The sequence below is a fragment of the Pristis pectinata genome, chromosome 12 (assembly GCF_009764475.1).
Source record: "Pristis pectinata isolate sPriPec2 chromosome 12, sPriPec2.1.pri, whole genome shotgun sequence".
NCBI lineage: Eukaryota > Metazoa > Chordata > Chondrichthyes > Rhinopristiformes > Pristidae > Pristis > Pristis pectinata.
This window is the reverse complement of record NC_067416.1, coordinates 4,388,817-4,408,067: the sequence shown is the minus strand read 5'-3', so window position 1 is coordinate 4,408,067 and position 19,251 is coordinate 4,388,817. Positions and strand designations below refer to the sequence as shown.

General features: G+C 38.4%; 1 protein-coding gene across 1 annotated transcript in view; it reads right to left on the bottom strand.

Annotated features, from left to right (window-relative positions):
- LOC127576871 (uncharacterized) overlaps positions 1-19,251 on the bottom strand; it is a 102,590-nt gene that overhangs the window by 81,297 nt on the left and 2,042 nt on the right. Inside the window, 4 exon segments of the mRNA XM_052027677.1 lie at positions 2,320-2,452; positions 7,178-7,258; positions 8,488-8,591; positions 9,430-9,495. Coding sequence (XP_051883637.1) covers positions 2,320-2,452; positions 7,178-7,222 — 178 coding nt within the window. The 5' untranslated portion in view covers positions 7,223-7,258; positions 8,488-8,591; positions 9,430-9,495.

The following is a 19,251-nucleotide window of genomic DNA, read 5'->3' as shown; positions in this document are numbered from 1 at the left end:
TGATGAAATTCACCAGCACCTTCAATACATGACCACAACCTTTGGTCAATTGAGGAAAAGGACCTCTGACCTGGCACAAAACTCTGTCTACCAGGCAGCAGGGATCCCTGCCTTCCACATGCTTCTGAGATCTGGATTACCTACAGCAGGCATCTCAAGGCACTGGAAAAATTCCACCAATGCTGTCTCCATAAAAATACTCCAATTTCAATGAAAGAAGAAATGACCCGACATCAAGGTCCTCTCCTGAGCCAACACCTGCAGGATCGAGACCCTAATGGACTCAGTTCTCTACACTGGGCAGGTCACTTTGCTCACGTGCATGACATCATACTCTCAAATGGAACTCTTTCTGAAAAACAGTCACAGAAAGAAATTAGCAGACCAAAGGAGGAAAAGATTCAAGGATGTTCCCAAACCCTCCTTGAAGCAATACAACATCCACATTGGCTCATGGAAATTTCTGGCTCATGACGACTCAAAGCGGAGGAGAAGCATTTAGAATGGTATTAAAAACCTTGGGATCACACAGAGTAGAGTGGACCATCTCACAAACTACCCACTCACCCACCCCATTGGCCACCACCTGCCTCATCTGTGGAAGAGTCCGTGGTTCCCACATTGGCTTCATTCGGAACCACAGAACCCACAAAACTGGCTTACTTCCACTCTGTCACTGATCCTAACTGTCTGCCTAAGAAGAAGACAATGATGGTGAACCAAACTGACAACTAGCAATATTCAGGCTTCAAGCTTCACAAACATCTTCATTGATAAATCCAGCAGTCAAAAGTGCCAAATCAATACTGGCATTACCCCCACAATATGCATCTAGCAAAACCATGAACTCTACAATAACATTAAAAATCTGAATGCATTGAACACAAAAAGGATTACAGTCCTTAGAGGTCAAAGATAGCCAAACCCAATGGACCTTGGATGACTTAAATGTTAGAATAGATAGAATGAGGACTGTTTAAAGGCTACCAAGAGCTGAATAATAATTTCAGCAGCAGACAAACTAAGGCAGGGGTAGAGTAGGGCAAGGGTAGAAGTGTTCATAAAGTGGATATGTGATCCATCACTTGATCAAATTTTGCATCAAGATTGCAAACAATTTGTTCATTTTCTAGCCATTACCACGAAGAGGGAACTGAGGTTGCAGTAGGCACTAAAGCAAATTGTTGCTCACTGCTACTGGATGTTGCACAAGTAGAGCAATAATTTAAATACAATGGAGGCATCAAAGAGCAGTGAGGACAAAGAGTTGCCTGTTGCTGGTACAGAAAATGATACTGTATTTTTGAATCATTTACCATGCAGCAGCAAAAGGATGAGTAATAGGAAAGAATTAATTTTTTTAAATTTTTTTTATTTACAGCGTGGTAACAGGCCCTTCCGGCCCAATGAGTCCACGTCGCCCATTTTTTTAAAACCCAAATTAACCTACCCATACGTCTTTGGAATGTGGGAGGAAACCGGAGCACCTGGAGGAAACCCACGCAGACACGGGAGAATGTACAAACTCCTTACAGACAGCGACGGGAATCGAGCCCTGATTGCTGGCGCTGTAATAGCGTCTCACTAACTGCTACGCTACCGTAAGGCTAGAATCTCAGGGAATACGAAAGATAAAAGTGAATGAAAAGAAGCCAATGCAAGTGATTCTATGGCCATGACCAGAAAGAATGAAACCTAGTAAGCTAGCTGGATGTGTCTCAAGAGGACGTAGTGATCACCTCTGACAGAGGCTGCATAGTTGTCCATAACGATATGGATAGTTAACCATATGGATAGTTAACCCTTCTCACATCCACTTTAACAATCATTTATTCCTGACAAGTGTCTGCTTACAAGATTCAGACAAGATATAACATGTGAAAATTAAAACTGGAAAAAACTTCCTAAAAGCATATTCAATTACTTTGTAAAGTACTTAGAAACTTGCATTTAAGGCAAGAGGGGGTAGGTTCAGAACAGACGCGAGGGATATGTTTTTTTTTCCTCCCCCACTGAGAGAGCCGTGGATGCCTGGAATGCGTTGCCCTGATAGGGTGGTGGAGGGCAAATTCATTGGGGGCTTTAAGGGGGCTTGGATGGGCACATGAATAAGAGGAAAAATAGAGGGATATGGGCATTCCTGTAAGTAGGAGGGAATAGCTATGTCGGCACAACATTGTGGGCCGAAGGGCCTGTTCTGTTCTATACTGTTCTATGTTCTAAAATATAGAAACAAAAACAGTATAGGATGTAGCTTCTAAAGTATCCCTTTCACAGGAAGGAATATAGTTCACAATAATAGCTATTGGAATGATTTACCTCTTTTCTGAAGTACAGCATTGAGAAATTCTTCTGCTCGTCTCCCTAAGGGGTTGATTTTGGTCTGTTCCTGTCTGGACAATTTCTCTTCCCCAACTTCTAATTTTGGTTGTTCAAGAACAAGTGAATGTTCCTGTTAAAAAAAAACATTCAATTAGAATTGCAAAGGAGGGAGCACTACAAATTCACTAAGTGAATATTACAAATTACTAGGTACACAAGTTGCATGTTTGTGCATAGTTTTTGGTTCTTCTTTCAAAAAACAAACTAATGTACTACATAGTTTAATGCTTTTACTGAAAATACAACCATAAAATTAAAAGAGCAAACTGTACACTAGATTCTCTAGATTAAATAAGCAGGAATACAAATTATCTAAAGCAATTGTTAATGATACAATAAAATTCACTTCACTCATATTCATTGAATCATAGAATGGTTGCTTCACAGAAGGCAGTCATTCAACCCATTATGTCCGCACCACAGCATATTAATAAACAAAAAGCTGGAGACCAAAAAGACACAATATTTATTATTACACCAGTCAGAAAATCTGATTGAAGTTTTAAGTTCTATTTATTCAGACTGAAGTTCCTGATGAATTTTTGTTTATTTTGTAATCCATTAAAATTAAAAAAAAACCTCTCAAATTTGGAATAGGATGTGTTATGAGAATGATGTAATGATACAGCAGTAACCTTTGGAGTACTATGATGATAATGCCAATCACTGATAATCCCAATTTGCTATTATTCCGTTGTCATGGTAGCACAGGGAGAAAGGGTTCTGTGACATACTAAGGTAGAGTGACGCACAATAACTCAAGTTCTCTAGAAATAGACTGAAAAACACTCAGCAGGTCAGGCAGTGTTTTTTATTTAAAGTGGTTCAGCATCTGTAGTATTTTACTTTTTGTATTTATTAGTAACTGCCCACTTCAACATTGACAGCAAGTACTGTTGCTTGCAGCTGGTAATATAGAATGAATAAATTCTACACCGTCAATAGAAGCTGGTGGGCAATTTTCAGAGTTGCACGAGTGAAAGGTGGAGGTATTATTGCCACGAGTCCTCCAACAAGATATTGACAGCTTGCAAGGTACAACCACAAATATTGAATTTCTATGGTCCATGTTCTGTATTCATTCCACAAGATCAGTCACTCAGTGTAACTGATCACCAAATTCTGTTTATCCTAAGGAAAGAGTTTACTCACAGTTCTTTGTAAAGGCTGTTAAAAATATTTGCACATTATGAATTACAATATCTGCAAACTCAGGAAATGAACTATAAGCAAAAAGCAATATTGTATATTCAAAGAATAAATGAATTTAAAATCCCAACTTTCAAATTTAAAACAAGAAGAATTTTCATTTCATCTATTCATTTTGTTCTTAGTTGAAGAACTTTCCAAACAAGAGGCTAATGCAAATATTGCAGGCTAAATTTGATGACACTCCCAAAAGAAGCACGTGGCTACAGTGCACAATTGACACATGGCCTTTCAGTGCAAAGACAGCACAATATCTTTATGCAGCTTACTAATATAAAAGTATCAATCAGTGCGTGCTGCATTATTGACTAGCTGAACGCTTCTGCAAGAGGAAAGTGTCATAATTAGCTAGCACACTTAAAGCTAACCTGTACTGCCTGAAGTCAGTTGCAATTCTTAGACAGGTGCACCACAGCATCTTTAAATCCCACTCCGCATTAAGTGCGCCTCCCAGACACTGCTCAGTTTATCATTCACTTACCAACAATCTGAATGCATATGTAATAAAACATGAATCATGTAACTGTAAATACCATGTTGAACTCTATAAAAGCTCTCACAGTGCCCAAAGAATTTGATACAAACTAATTTCATACCCACAATGTTCTAATCGTAATTAACAGATACCGCAAGACACATGCAAGATGTATCACAGTGAATTTACTTAAATTGCTTCACGAAACAGGAAACTCTATTACATATTTCCCATTAGAAAAGGAATAATTGGTTCATCAATCCTACAGTTCAACAAGCATAAAAAATAGCCATAGCATTCAACTCATGCGATGAGTCTTTCTTCACATTCAAGCCGAACTATCAATTGATAATATATAAACTTAGAAGCTATTAATTAACTGCAGGAATGAGGCAGTGTACCAGAAAGAATGAGAGGAGACCACAAAAGCAGATATTAAACAAAAAAACACAAAGAAACTCAACAAATAAGTGACACAGAAAACAGAATTGAAACAGAGTCTGCACACATGCTTAAGCTTTATCAAGTAGAGCTTTGTTACTAGCTTGTTTCATTCCTATTTCCTCAATGAAGGAAAGAGGGGGGGCAAACCATATAAATGAATTATCACTGGTTAAATAAGATTCTTCCTTCAGGAAGTATTCAAAACACTTAATTTCTAAAAAAAAAGCTAAAGAGAAGAATGTGGCAAAAATAACCTCAAACTAGCTTGGATGTTTTAAAGGTAGATTATACACCACCAAACTATTTACTGTGTGCAGGTCAATATATAATTTTAAAATACTTTATGTACCTATTTGAGATTAATTCTTTAATATTTGTAGGACTAAACATAAATAAGAGGCAGATATAGAAGCGACTTTACTGAAAAATTATGTTGATTGTTCCTGAGATTCTCATCAAAATCTAGTGAGATGGTAAACAAAAAAAAGCCTTTATAGCAATGCTAGCCAAATCAGGATATCCTGTCTGTGTGATGGAAAACAATGTTTTCATACATTTTTTTATCTCTGATATCTAGTTTCAGGAGATCTGGCAAAAATAAAAGACTGCGAATGTTGGAAATCTAAAGTAAAAGAAAACGATTTAGAAATACTACACGAGACCTTCAAGTCAAAAGAAAATGAAGGCTTTTACTGTAGGCAAAATTGGAATGTCGTCTGTCATTATAAGAATGGCTGGGACGGTTTACTTTGGATTGCATGTACACGAGTGACCACTTCTTCACCATTGCAATTTGTAACTTACAGTTGTCAGATAACAGAAACTATACGTTAAGGGCCACAAAGTGTTACAGAGACCTACCACCATCAGGAAGAAAAACAACGAGCAGTCAAAAGAAAAATCTAACATTATCGATGGCTGCAGTTAAGAGGAAGGTGAATTCCAAGTTCCTTACAATTATTCAGCTTCTAGGTGGCATGTCTGTTGTGAGAAATCCACATGGCTGTGGCGTGACAGTAACAACACTGACCCCTGCTGACCGGAGGACGGCATTGCTCCTCGGATCGGAAATTATACCACTGTCAATCAAGGTGCGGCTCCACCCATCCCTCAGGTGTGAAAGTACCTTTTGTCTCTGAACTTGCCCGACCACTCTGAACTTGCCCGACCATTGGTTGTGGCAGGTGCCTTTGTCTTTGAGCCCCATGCCATTTGCTCGTTTAAATCACAACAGTGAGGCTCCACTTAGCCTCCTAGCACCATAAAGAGGGCTGTAATCCCCTAGCCCTTCCTCTTTTGACGACCCCAGGAGTAGTGAGACAATGCTGCAGAGATCACTGGTAAGAGTGCATCACCATGTGGTTTGGGAGCATTTCACTGATTCCAGGCAGTCTTAGAGCCAATGCTAGTGTGGGTCAAGCATTGAAGTATTATATCCCGAAGCTGTACTTTGTTATTGTGCTTGTGACTATCTGTGCGTGGGTGGGTGTGTGTGTATATCATATCTTAGTTGTGATGCTGCCCCCCCCCGCATGTTCACAGTCTCCTGCGTGTATGTGAGTGTGTGTTTGTTCCCATCCATTCTATCCCTGCGTTTGCCTTTGTGATTAAACTAGTTTTGATATCCAAAGCTTGTGTCCAGAGTCCTTGATCCTTAAGACTGTAAAGAACCATTTACACAACAATATCATACATGTTGCAGTAAGATGTTAAAGAGACATTTGCTTGAACTGCATGCAGAGTTTGTGCTGGGAATTTTGCAATCCCACGGCGATGAATTAACAGTTTAGTGTGGAGAGACTGTTGCTGAGTGCAGCTGGGGTATCTGGTGTAGCATTGAAATAGTAGGGTCAGAGCTGCACTCTGGTCAGCATTGCAAGTACAGACCACTGCTGGGGACTGGTAGCACCTTCTCAAGTGTTGACAGTCTAGCCTGATCCTACAATCTCTCTTAGCAGCCCCTGTTATATGTGATAGAAGCTGTTGTCTACACCTCTGTTTGGGTGCATAGCTCTTCCCAACCTAGAGCTTTCTCAATAGTGACAAGTTCAATCACCGCTGAGGTTGTCACTATAGAGATAGGGAGGGCAGAGCAGCAAATTATATTCTGGTACCACTCTTAATCTTCTCATTCTTGGGAACACATCCTGAGTGTTAAGCGAGGTAGTCAAGTATAATTACTTCTACTGAATTGCAAACTGGATGAGCGGCACACGATGAATTGATCTGCCTTTTAATTAGCGCCAAGCAATCTTTGTAGACCTTGTGACAACTAATCAAGAGCAACATTGGTGCTGGCCTGAAAGAAAGTAAGGGAAGAAATAACGAACATGCTAAAAAACCATTTTGCACTAAAATGGACTGTTTTCTTTGTTCTAATTGTGTTCTCTCTTTTAAAGATGTATTATTTATGTTTTTCTTGTGAATGCTGCTTATCTGATGCTATGTGCCTGTGATGCTGCTGCAAGTAAGTTTTTCATTGCACCTGTGCACACATGGACTTGTGCAGATGACAATAAACTCAACGTTGGGGGGAAAAAAAAATCACAATTTGTACCAAAAAAATGTACTCAACCCGATAAATAAACAATATATTTTAGTTCTAACCAGGTGTACCAACCAGTCACCAAAATTAAATAGTAAATGTTAGTATTTCAAACTGCTTACCTTCAGTTTTTCTCTTCTCAAGCAACAAAAGAGACAAATTTTCATCAAATGACCAGTCAGAAACACCTGTAGGCTCACAATCTGTGGAATTCAACAATAATTTTAGCCTAGCACAAGACAGATTTTAGACGTGTTTTTGTCAACTCTCCACTCTCCCATGCCACTCCACAACCAATCTATTCTTCATTTAGGAAAATGAATGATCTGTCAAATAGCAACCTCTATTATGACAGATCATTCAACATTTTAGTCAACCAGAGGTACACTTGGCAATACTTCCAAGATTCCCTCCTTCTAGAGCAAAAGGAGTAATTCATTTGTTTGCTGCAAATGAGACATACAAGATTGCTTACAAGTAAAACAGAATTGATGCAGTTTTTAAAAAAAATTTCCTCTTAAGTGTACAAACACACTTTATTCTTCCATTCTTCCTTTGCTTTTCATACAGGTAATGCCAAGCCAACATTTTTGTTGTCTTGTAATGCAACGTACAATAGGATTTAAGCCTTCCATCAATGCTCTTTTTCATTCAAGGAGCATTAAATGCAAGTGGTCTGATAATAAATCACACTCTAAATTTCAACCTACTTCCAAAAGCACAATGAGATACTGAATTACTGTTAGGAATTGCAGTACATTGTAGCCAAGGCAAAGTACTTACCAAAATGCACAGTAAATCAAATATTCCTAGCACATTTGATATTTTAGGAAGCTACATATCTCAATCCAATATTTGTTTTAAAACAAAGAGCAAGAAAGGTATAATGAACAGTTACTGAGACTACTCATTTTCACTATAATGAAACCAGAGAGGAGGCAATGTATGCCACACCAACATACTTTCCTTAATTCATCACCAACTGATAATCAAGGTGCTAGAAACGCCATAAACAGCGAGCAGCAGAGAATCTACCACGGAATTTGGACTGCAGCACAATGTTGTATCAAATTAATGAGGACTTTATGCAGCATCTTATCAAGTTAGGGTGAAACAGGGCACTTGGAATGAATCATCTCACTTCTATCATTAACATATTTCACTATTTTGTTGATAAAAGGAATCCAAGTATTAGAAATTACTAACTATATGTATTAATGTAAAGACTGGTTAATAATAGACAACTCAAAAGAGGTGTGGTAACTAAAATTAAAATGCATGCACAACAATGTATATTCAAATATTAAGTCAGCAGAATTTTTAAAGTTAAAATGAAAGCCATTATCAGGCAAGCCTAATACCACTTCTGCCACTTTTTTTTAAAAAAGGAAACATTTAAAAAAAAATCTCTGGACATTCCCTTCGTGCCCACCTTTTATTAATTTGATGATGCAGAGTCGCGATCAGTAACAACAAATGAAAGAAAGATCCCTTTCCAATATGGCCACTGAGATCCACAATGCTTGCGACTTATGTCTAAAAAGACAAATTATTTTTTCTCTTTAAACTAAAATATACATTAACAACCAACGCGAGTTGTTTGTAAAAACTAATAACTTTTCACCAAGAATTTTGCAAAATGAACATCACACTAACACATCAAAACCAAAATAGATAAATACATCGCCTCATTTCATTTACGCTAAGAAAAATCAGAGGCTCATCTACAGCTTATGTTATCTGCAGTTACTGTTGTCTTTGGAATCTAGCTGGGAAGTTTAATATTTTCCTTTGAGTTCCTTTCCACAACGTCTTAGTCACCTTTGCCAAAGTCAGAGAAATAATCAGTAACCTATCTGGCCAAGGTGAGCAAAAACTAGATACCTTTCTCAGAATAAAGCACAAAAGTGAAAAATCAATTTTATAATTTGTGAAACTGTTTAAGGCAAAATCTACTTATAGAAGACCCTCCAATTATCCATCTTCCAGGAGGATTTTTGCAAAATGAACTTTACAGGAAAGTCCACTTGCTTATTAACTTCATTAACAAAATTACTTTGCTTTTTTGTATTGTATTTGCCTTCATGCCTATGCCTTGCTCAATGCTCAACCGAGTCTAAATATTAAGGATTCTCATTACCCAATTTTCCATTGTAGTAGATAGCATACATGCACTGTGGCTGATAATTAGTTTACAGAATATTTAGCTTGAGTCGGAAGATATTCCTTGCTCTCCCACCTCCAAAATACAAATCTGTGGAACAACACGAGAAATATTCTCTTCTATTTCTCTTTTCTAATTTGTTCAAAACAAAACCCTGTGATTTCCATCTGATTTTTTTCAGGTGAGGTTGTTATAATTAAAAATGTTTACCTTCAAATAGGCTGATATCTTTTAGAAGTCTAGGTCCAAACAGCCCTTCCAAAATGCTTTCAAACCCTTATGGAAAAACAATTACGACAACGTGAGTACAAACAGAATCGTCCTGGCAACAACCTACAGGAGCTGAAATAGTAGGTGTTAATTTCAGAATTATAAATCTAACAACTTGTACTATAATATTCATTACCGTCACTGGAATGTGATAAATAGCACCACTCAGTATATTTACAAACATAATAAATGTTGGCAGTTTAAAGATGTCATCATTAATATCTTTAAGAAACAGGATTCAGCCGGAAAATAACTTCACAAAACAATCATTGTTGATCCTTTGCTGTACATTAAAAAAAAATATGGTTGGCAGACAGAATCGATAATGATTCTTTAAATATAACAAAGCTTCACTGTACATTTAACCATGCTTTACTTAACCTGCCAGTGCTTGATGTAATTACTCAGGTTCCAGTAGATGCAGACAAACAACTATTTTCTTCATCATATCGTCATCAACAATCAGGCAACTGAAACTGCCCAATCCTTTATAAATCACCGGTGCAATATCAGATTTAATATATTCCTAAATATTTCTACGTTTGTGTCAAATTAGATCACTTACTATATTTTTGGGAAAGGAAGATTTACCTGCTTTATGCACATAGATCTTCTAAGCAAAACCGCATGATACCGGCTTTATCTAAGCCATATGAACATTAAAGACAGAAGCAGGGATTGGCAATCGACTGTCTAAGGCCACTCATAAGTTCAATAAAATGATGACTAACCTCATACCTCATCCAATTCCCATCCAATCACTATATCCCTGTAGCATCCAAAAATCTTACTAATTTCAGCTTCAAGTATTTTCCAAAGACCACTATTGGTGTTGGTTCAATTATTGTCACTTGTACCGAGGTACAGTGGAAAAACTTGTCTTGCATACCGTTCATGCAGATTAATTCATTACACAGTGCATTGAGGTAGTACAGGAAACAATAACAGAATAGTGTCACAACTACAGAGAAAGTGCAGTGCAGGTAGACAATAAGGTGCAAGGTCATAAAAAGGTACATTGTGAGGTCAAGGGTCCATCTCATCGTAGAAGGGAACCGTTCAATAGTGGGATAGAAGCTGTCCTTGAGCCTGGTAGTATGTGCCCTCAGGCTCCTGCATCTTCTGCCTGATGGGAGAGGGTGAAGAGAGAATGACCTGGGTGGGTGGGGTCTTTGATTATGCCGGCTGCTTCACCAAGGCAGCAAGAGGTATAGACAAGAGTCCATGGAGGGGAGGCTGGTCTCCTGATGTGCTGGGCTGTGTCCACAACTCTCTGCAGTTCCTTGCAGTATCAGGCAGAGCAGTTGACACACCAAGCCGTGAATGCATCCAGATAGGATGCTTTCTATGGTGCATCGATAAAAGTTGGTGACTGTCAAAGGGGACGTGCTAAAGATTTATAAGCCACTGCATTAAAAAAATTCTCATCCCAATCCTAATGGCCAATCGTTATTGTAAGACTATGCCCTTTTGTTCTCAACTCTGCACTAAGAACAAAAAGCTGCTAAGCAAAAATTCTAACAAACCCGTTCAGAATCATATATGCCTTAAATGGGATTACCTTTCACTCTTCTAAACTTCATAGGTCAAATATGTCATCTTATGTCAACCTCGTAAATCTACATTGCAATGACTCCAAGACCACTGCTTCCTTCCAAAGGAATAGAGATCAAGTGAGCAAAGCTTTTGTATAATCTCAATAAGGCTTCCTTATTTTTGTACTACAAACTTGTTGTAATGAAGGCCAATTATACTATTTACCTTTCTAGTTGCTTGCTATACCTGCACGTTACTTTGTGTGTCTCTTGAACCTGCACACCAATTCTGTACAAAATTATTTACCATTTTCTCACCAATTAAAAATTACTCAGCTTTTCTAGTTTTCCCCAACCAAAGTACACACTGTCACATTAGTGAGAATGAGCATGGACATGGTGGATCAAAGGGCCCGTTTCTGTGCTGTATCACTCTGTGACATCATACTCCATCTGTCACCTTCATGCCCTGATCAGACTGACCTTCCCATCTAGCTTTGAATCATCAAGAAACTCAACTACTTTACATCCTCTTTCCATCTGTCATTTATGTAAATTCTGACTAAGGGTGAATACTGATCCCCTAAGGCACCCTGGCATATAAAGCACACTGGCATATCAACCTCAAAGTGTTCTGTTAATTTCTAACTTAGTTTTCTGTCCATTCAATCTTCCAAAATGTATCACCTCACCCTCCATGACAGTAAGTTACCTTCAACAACATGGGCTCCTGTTTTATGTAATAATCTTTTATGTAACACCCTCACAAATGAGTTTTGAAAAATCTATATTCTGTATCTACTGGTCATCAATTTTTGTTCCCCGATTGATTATATCCTCAGAAAAATTAGTACAGCCAGTTGCTAAGCCACTAATACGACTCTCCTCATACTGTGCAAGTAGAATTTGTTCAAGTCCTGTGTACTGTGATAGATGCCAGGGTTGCTTAAACAACTACTGTAAACTAACCGAAACCTATGATAGACAACAAAGTATCAGACATTGTGCACATACTCATCCTTCAACTGAGCTTCATCATGACAGATGAAAAGAGGGATTGTTATGTATCAAAATTTAATGAGACATCAAACTAGAATGGAGAGTAAATTACGAGAACAAAACAAAATGACAAATCAGTGGGCAAGAAAGTGAGAGTATCTTAGACTGTACATTTTACTAGGAAGAATAAGAAAAAAAAATTAAATGGCATGAAACTATTAAATGTTCATGCACAGATGGATTTGGGTGTGCAGGAAGAAACAATGCATAGTGACCGAATGATCTATGACCAATGACAGATACTGTATACTGGCCTTGTATCTCTCTCATTGGTGCAGCTGAGACTTACAAGAATGATATCTGAGCTAAGGGATTGTCTTACAAAAGTGATTGAGAAACATTGGCTGTTACTCAATGGAGTTTAAAAGAATGAGAGGTGATCTGTCAATTTGCTTCAGAATTTTGAATGTTTCAGCATCTAAAAGGCTATATCTTCTAGCCGAGGAGTCCAGAACAAGGGGATGTATTCACAGAATAGAGGGATGGACATTTATGATTGAGAAGAGGAGAATTTTTTTTATTATGTAAAGGGTTGTAAATTATTGGAACCCTCCAGCTCAGAGGGCTGATAAAGCTCAGTTGTGGAGAACATCCAATATTGAGATAGAAATATTTTTGGCCATAAGAGAATCTGGGAACATGGTGACATGTTAGGAAAGGCATAGGATCAGCCGTGATCTTATTGAACTTCAAAGCCCAATCCTGCTTCTACTTCTTAAGTTATGTGCCAAGATCTCAGAGTTGTACAGCACAGAAATAGGCCATTTGGCCCATCACATCCATGCCAACCTTTTTGCCCATCTACACAAATCCCATTTGCCTGCATTAGATCTGTATTCTTCTATGGCTTGCCTATTTAAGTACCTATCTAAATGTCTCTTAAATGTAGCAATTGTGCCCAATTTGACCACCTCCTCTGGCAATGCATTCCAGATATCAAACTCAAATCTCCTTTAAAACTCCTTCCCTTCACCTTAAACCTATGCCTTTTGTTTTTAATACCACTTCCATTGGAAAAAGACTGATTATTTATTTTATCTTTGCCTCTTATAATTTAATGTACTTCTATCAGGTAATTCCTCAGCCTCCTTTGCTCCAGGGAAAATAAGCCCAGTCGATACAATCTCTCTCCATAACTAAAGTCATTTCATTATCATCCTGGTGAATCTCCTCTGCACTCTCTGCAGCACAACTACATCCTTCCTACAGTGTAGCAACCAGAACTGCACACAATAATCCAAGTGCAGTCTAACCCATCTTTTGCAAAATTGCAACATAACATCCAAACTTTTATATTCTATGCCCCAACCTATGAAGGAAAGCATGCCATATGCCTACTTCGCCATCCTGTGTTGCTACTTTCAGCGAACTATGCTCTTGAATCCGAAGGTCCCTCCATTCATCAACATTCCTCAGTGCCCTACCACTTACTATACACTTCCTACCCCTGTAGGACTTCCCAAAATGCATCACCTCGCACTTGTCAGGATTAAATTTCATCTGCCAACACTGCACCCAATTTTCCAATCTGATCTATATTATCTGATCTCAGCTATAATACCAATTTAATAAGCAAATATTGGTACTCAACTAATTCAATGTTGATAATGTTCATATTTTTATTCCATATTATACATCTGATACATGAAATCCTGGTCATCTGACAGTTTATTACGACACAAAATACAGTTGTAATTATTGATCCTTCAGTATAGATACACATCACTTATTTCAAGTTATTTGTATTCCTTATATCATAAACAATAACTCCAGTAATTCTAATACTGTAGTCCTTGGGTTCAAGTGCCAGTTGTAAATGAGTAAACATGCAATTTTTAGTCCTCTTCTACTTGAATAAAAACCTAATAACATGTTAGGAGACAAATTCAATTCGCAACCAGCAAACTGAACTTGCAGTAATAAGTCAATTGAATCAAGAGTTGCAACTTTTTAAAACTACACTGTAGTTTTCAAGCAGGCCATAGTATGGCTCCTGAGCCTACAAGGTTATCCATGCAGTAAAAAAAAGCAATCATCAAGGAATGATCAAAAGTTCGCCAGGGGTTCGCAAAACTAGTGGCAAGGTAGTTAAGGAAATGGAAAAGAAAAAATCACAAAATGAGTTCCATAATATAAGTAAATCATCATTAAGGACCTTCACCATCCAGGACAAGCCCTCTTCACGTTACTACCATCGGGGAGGAGGTACAGGAGCCTGAAGACACACACTCAACGTTTTAGGAACAGCTTCTTCCTCTCCACCATCAGATTTCTGAATAGTCCATGAACACTACCTCATTATTCCTCTTTTGCACTATTTATTTATTTTTGAGAGTAATTTTTACATCTTGCACTGTACTGCTGCTGCAAAACAACAAATTTCGCTACATATGTCAGTAATAATAAATCTGATTCTGAAAACAACTGCAGAGAAACAGAGAGGGATAAATTGCATGGAAAAGGTGTCTGTCAGATTGTCCACGAATGGTGTAACAGCACAGGGTCAAAACTGAAAGGAAATAATCTTCATAGACAACACACAAGAGGCATAATTTGTTTCTTATACTCCCAAGCCTGCAATTTTCCAGATTGAAAAATCTGAGCTAAATAAAAGCAAAACCAAATTTGCCCAATGTACTATCAATAAATACTGCTACTGCAAATAGACTGTTAAACTATGTAGCCAAAATAACAGCATACAAGGGGAAGTTGTGATCAAACACTAGGGCTGAAGCTTGTCAAGAAGTGGCGACATTTCCTTGGAACTGCTGCCGTTTACCCTCAAATGTCAGCAGGTCCCACACATCACAAAGCACAGCATTACCAAATTTGCTGACGGAATCAGTCAATGCGCTGTGCCACTGGGCTCAGCATGGGCTCCATCAGCAGGAGGACAAATGTGCTGATTTCTCCAATGGTTGCATTGGGGACTTTGCTCAAGATCCCACTCCAGGATCCACAAGCCCATTCACTTCAATGGGGATTTTACAGCTACAAAGAAAGCAAACATAAGATGACTTTTAGTTTTTGTTATTATGCGATGTTTCAGTTATTTAGTAGTGCTGTTTTGTGAGTAATTTGATTTACAAGTTACATATAAACGTAGAACATAGGGCAGTACAGCACAGGAACAGGCCCTTTGTGCCGACCATGATGCCAATTTAACTAATCCCATCTGCCTGCACATGATCAATATCCTTCCATTCCCTGCCTGTTCATGTGACTGTGTAAATTCCTCTTAATCGTTGCTACTGTATCTGCTTCTACCACCTCCCTTGGTCACGTGTTCCAGGCATCAACCTTTCTCTTTGTAAAACAAAAATTGCCTTGCAAATCTCCTTTAAACTTTCCCCCTCTCACCTTAAACCTACGCCTTCTAGTATTTGACATTTTCCAACCTAGGAAAAAAGACTCTTATCTACCCTATCCACGCCTCTCATAATTTTATATACTTCCCTCAGCCTCTGATTCTCCAGGGAAAACAAGCTCAGCCAATGCAGTCTCTCTCCATAATTGAAGTCCTCCAATCCAGGCAACATCCTGGTGAACCACTTCTGCACCCTCTACAAAGCCATCACATCCTTTCTCTAGTGTAGAGACCAGAACTGCACACAATACTCCAAATGAGGCCTGTACAGCTGCAACATGATTTTATGCTCAATGCCTCACCGATGAAGGCAAGTATGCCGTACGCTCTCCTTACCACCTTATTCACTTGCGTTGCCATTTTCTGGGACCTATAGACTTGAACCCCAAGATTACTCTGTATATCAATACTCCTAAGGGTCCTACCATTTACTGTATAGTTTCCTCTTATCTGACCTCACACTTGCCCAGATGAAGCTTCATCTGCCATTCCTCATCCAAATTTCCAACTGCTGTATCCTTTGACAACCTTCCTCACTCCACAACTCCAACTTACATCAGCTGCAAGCTTACTAATAAGACTTACCTACATTTTCATCCAAATATATATTACAAACAAGAGGTCCCAGCACTGATCCTTGCGGTATACTAATGAACACAGACCTCCAGTCAGAGAAACACCCCTCTACCACTTCCCTGTCTTCTACGACCAAGCCAATTTGGATCCAATTTACCAACTTATCGTGGATCCCATGCAACTTAATCTGCTAGAGCAGCCTATCATGAGGGACCTTGTCAAATGCTTTACTGAAGTCCACGAAGACAACATCCACTTCCCTATCCTCAATCATCTTTGGCATTGCCTCAAAAAACTCAATCAGATTCGAGAGACAGGACTTCCCCCACATAAATCCTGCTGACTATCCCTAATAAGTCCATGCTTTTCCAAATGCAAGTTAATTCTGTCCCCAAGAATCTTCTCCAGTAATTTCATCACTTATGCAAAGCTCAATAGCCTATTATTTCCCAGTGTGTCCCTATTGCTCATCTGAAATAAATAACATTGGCTCTTCTCCAGTCGTCTGGCATCTTGCACGTGACTAAAGAGGATACACGTCAAGGCCCCAGAAATCTCCTCCCCTGCTTCCTTGAGTAACCCGAGATAAGATTCCACAGGCCTTGGGGACCTATCCATCTTACTCCTAATCAAAGCACCCAACACCTTCTTAATCTCTACAAGCTGCAGAATATCAACATACCCTTCCCTAGTCTCACCATCATCCATGTCCTTCTCCTTGGTGAGTACTGATGCGATGTATTCGTTAGTGACCTCACCCACTTCCTCTGGCTCAACGCACTAATATCTCCTCTTTTGTCCTTGAGTGGACCTATCCTTTCCCTAGCTACCCTCTTGCCCCAAATACATGTATAAAATGCCTTAGGAACCCTACTTGCCAGAGGTATTTCATGGCCACTTTTAGCCCTAGTAATTTCTTGTTTAACTTCTTTCCTGTGTCCTTTATATTCCTCATATTTAAAAGGAAAATTAAATTTGAATAACAAAGACATTAATAGCATTTAAAGAACTGAGTCACAATTGTCAATTGTTTCCTCAGTGGTTTCATGGCTTTTTCTCACCTACCCACGTGACCAGATTAGGTTGCACAAGGTCCAGCAATCTCATAGGTCCTTGGCAACCAGGTGGTAGACAAGTTCAGCTTTTTAACCAATTTCGCAAAACAAAATTCACAGTGAATTATAAACAATCAGAGAATTTTGGATAGCAAACTAAGAGGGGCATTATATACATCTTATATTTAACAAATCTGTAAATCTGTAACGCCTTTCTCAATTACTCAAGAATTATGACAAAACCAGAATGCCCCACTTTTAATTCCTGAACTATACTGACAACTGAAGCATAACAAATGCGCTTGTGCTGGTAAAGTAATAAACAGCCAAAGTTTGACTCCTGTACTGTGTCAATGTATAGATAAAGTACAAAAGTATAGTTCAACTATGATAGTCTTCATGGCTGAATATTTATTAACACTTGCACAGTACGCTCACATTGAAAAATGATTTTCTTTTGGCAATGGACAAAAGATTTAGAAGCTCTCATGAATTTAAAATCATTACAACAGCCAGCACCTTCAGGGAAAATGGCTATATTGGAAGGTGGAAAATAGGTGTTGCCTACACAGAGCACCAAACTTAGACTTGAGGTCTGATTGAAAGATAAAAATTAGCCAAAATAACAACTGCACTGAAAAGAACAATGATTCTGCAGAGGTTGCAAAATTTGCACTGAAAATAACAATCATTCTGCAAAAGTTCACTAGCAAACCAGAGTATTTCCTACTTATGGGTGTATTGTCAACTCATGCTGTTTTAGTAATAAAATTAATGTGTACACATTTGCATGGAGATTTCTGATATTCATGCCACTTAGAGTAATGTACTTGTCACGTAACTATAAGTAAATTGTCTTCAATAGCCTATCAGATGATGTATGCTACTGTCAGAAAAATTATTTTCAAAGTTAGACAGTGATATCACAAAAAGAAAGTGTGCTGAATAATCAAGTTAATCTTATAGAAACACAGGAAAATAGCAGAAGGTAGCTCTTTGACCCTTTCCCACCATTCAACATGATCATGGCTAATAATCTATCTCTATCATATTCCAGCACTCTCCCCATATCCCTTGATGCCTGTTATGTCAACATTACCCAACACTTTACATGCATCACATCCAGTCTGTCTAGCTCTGTCAGAACGTTGCACGTTTCAATTGAATCCCCACTTACTCTTCTAAATTCTAGTGAATACATATCTAGTTGATCTAAATCTCTCCTTACGAGGCAGTCCCACTATCCCAGGAATCAATCTGGTGAACCTTTGCTACATTCCTCCAAAGGCAAATATGCTTTCTTAGAAAAGGAGACCAAAACTACATGCAATGCACCAGGGGCAGTTGCACCAAGGTCCTGCATTCCCTCATCCAATGTATCATTTGCCTTCTTATTTGCTCATCGCACCTGCAGTTTGCTTTTAGTAACTGGAGTACAATAACATCCATGTCTCTTGTATGTCAACACTTCCATGCGTAACACTACTGAAATAATTGCCTCCTTTTAATTTAAGCACATTTTACTGCATCTGCCATTTATGCTAAAGTTGCCATGTACTTCCTCACAATCCCACTTAATTTAGTATTGACAGTAAAATTCAAACAATTACATTTTGTTCCCTCATCAAAATCATTGATAATATAGTATAAATAACCAAGGCCCACATAATGACCCCACTGATTACTACTTGCCACCCCAAAAGAAGTATTTATTCCTTTTCTTTATTTTCTGTTTATCAACTAACTTTCAATCCATGCCGATATATTTCCTACTAATACCATGAGCTAACCTTTTACGTGGGACTTTATCAAAGGGTTTATGAAAATCCAAGTATAAACACATCCAATAGTTTTCTCTTCTGCTAGTTACATCCTCAAAAGAACTTCAGCAGGACTGTCAAACATGATTTCCTTTCCAAAAATACAAGTTGATTTTGTCCTTATAAGTGTCCTGCTAACTCATTCTTTACAATAGCATCTAGCATTATCCCCACTATTGATGCCTGAGGTTTCTGGTTTTCTCCCTCCCTCCTTATATAGTGGCATTACGTTTGCTACCAATCCATGGTCAATGTTTTATAATTCATAGAATTCTGGGAAATGGTAACAGATGCATCCAATACGACCACAGCTATCTCCTTTGGGTTACAAATTATCAGGCCCCGAGGAT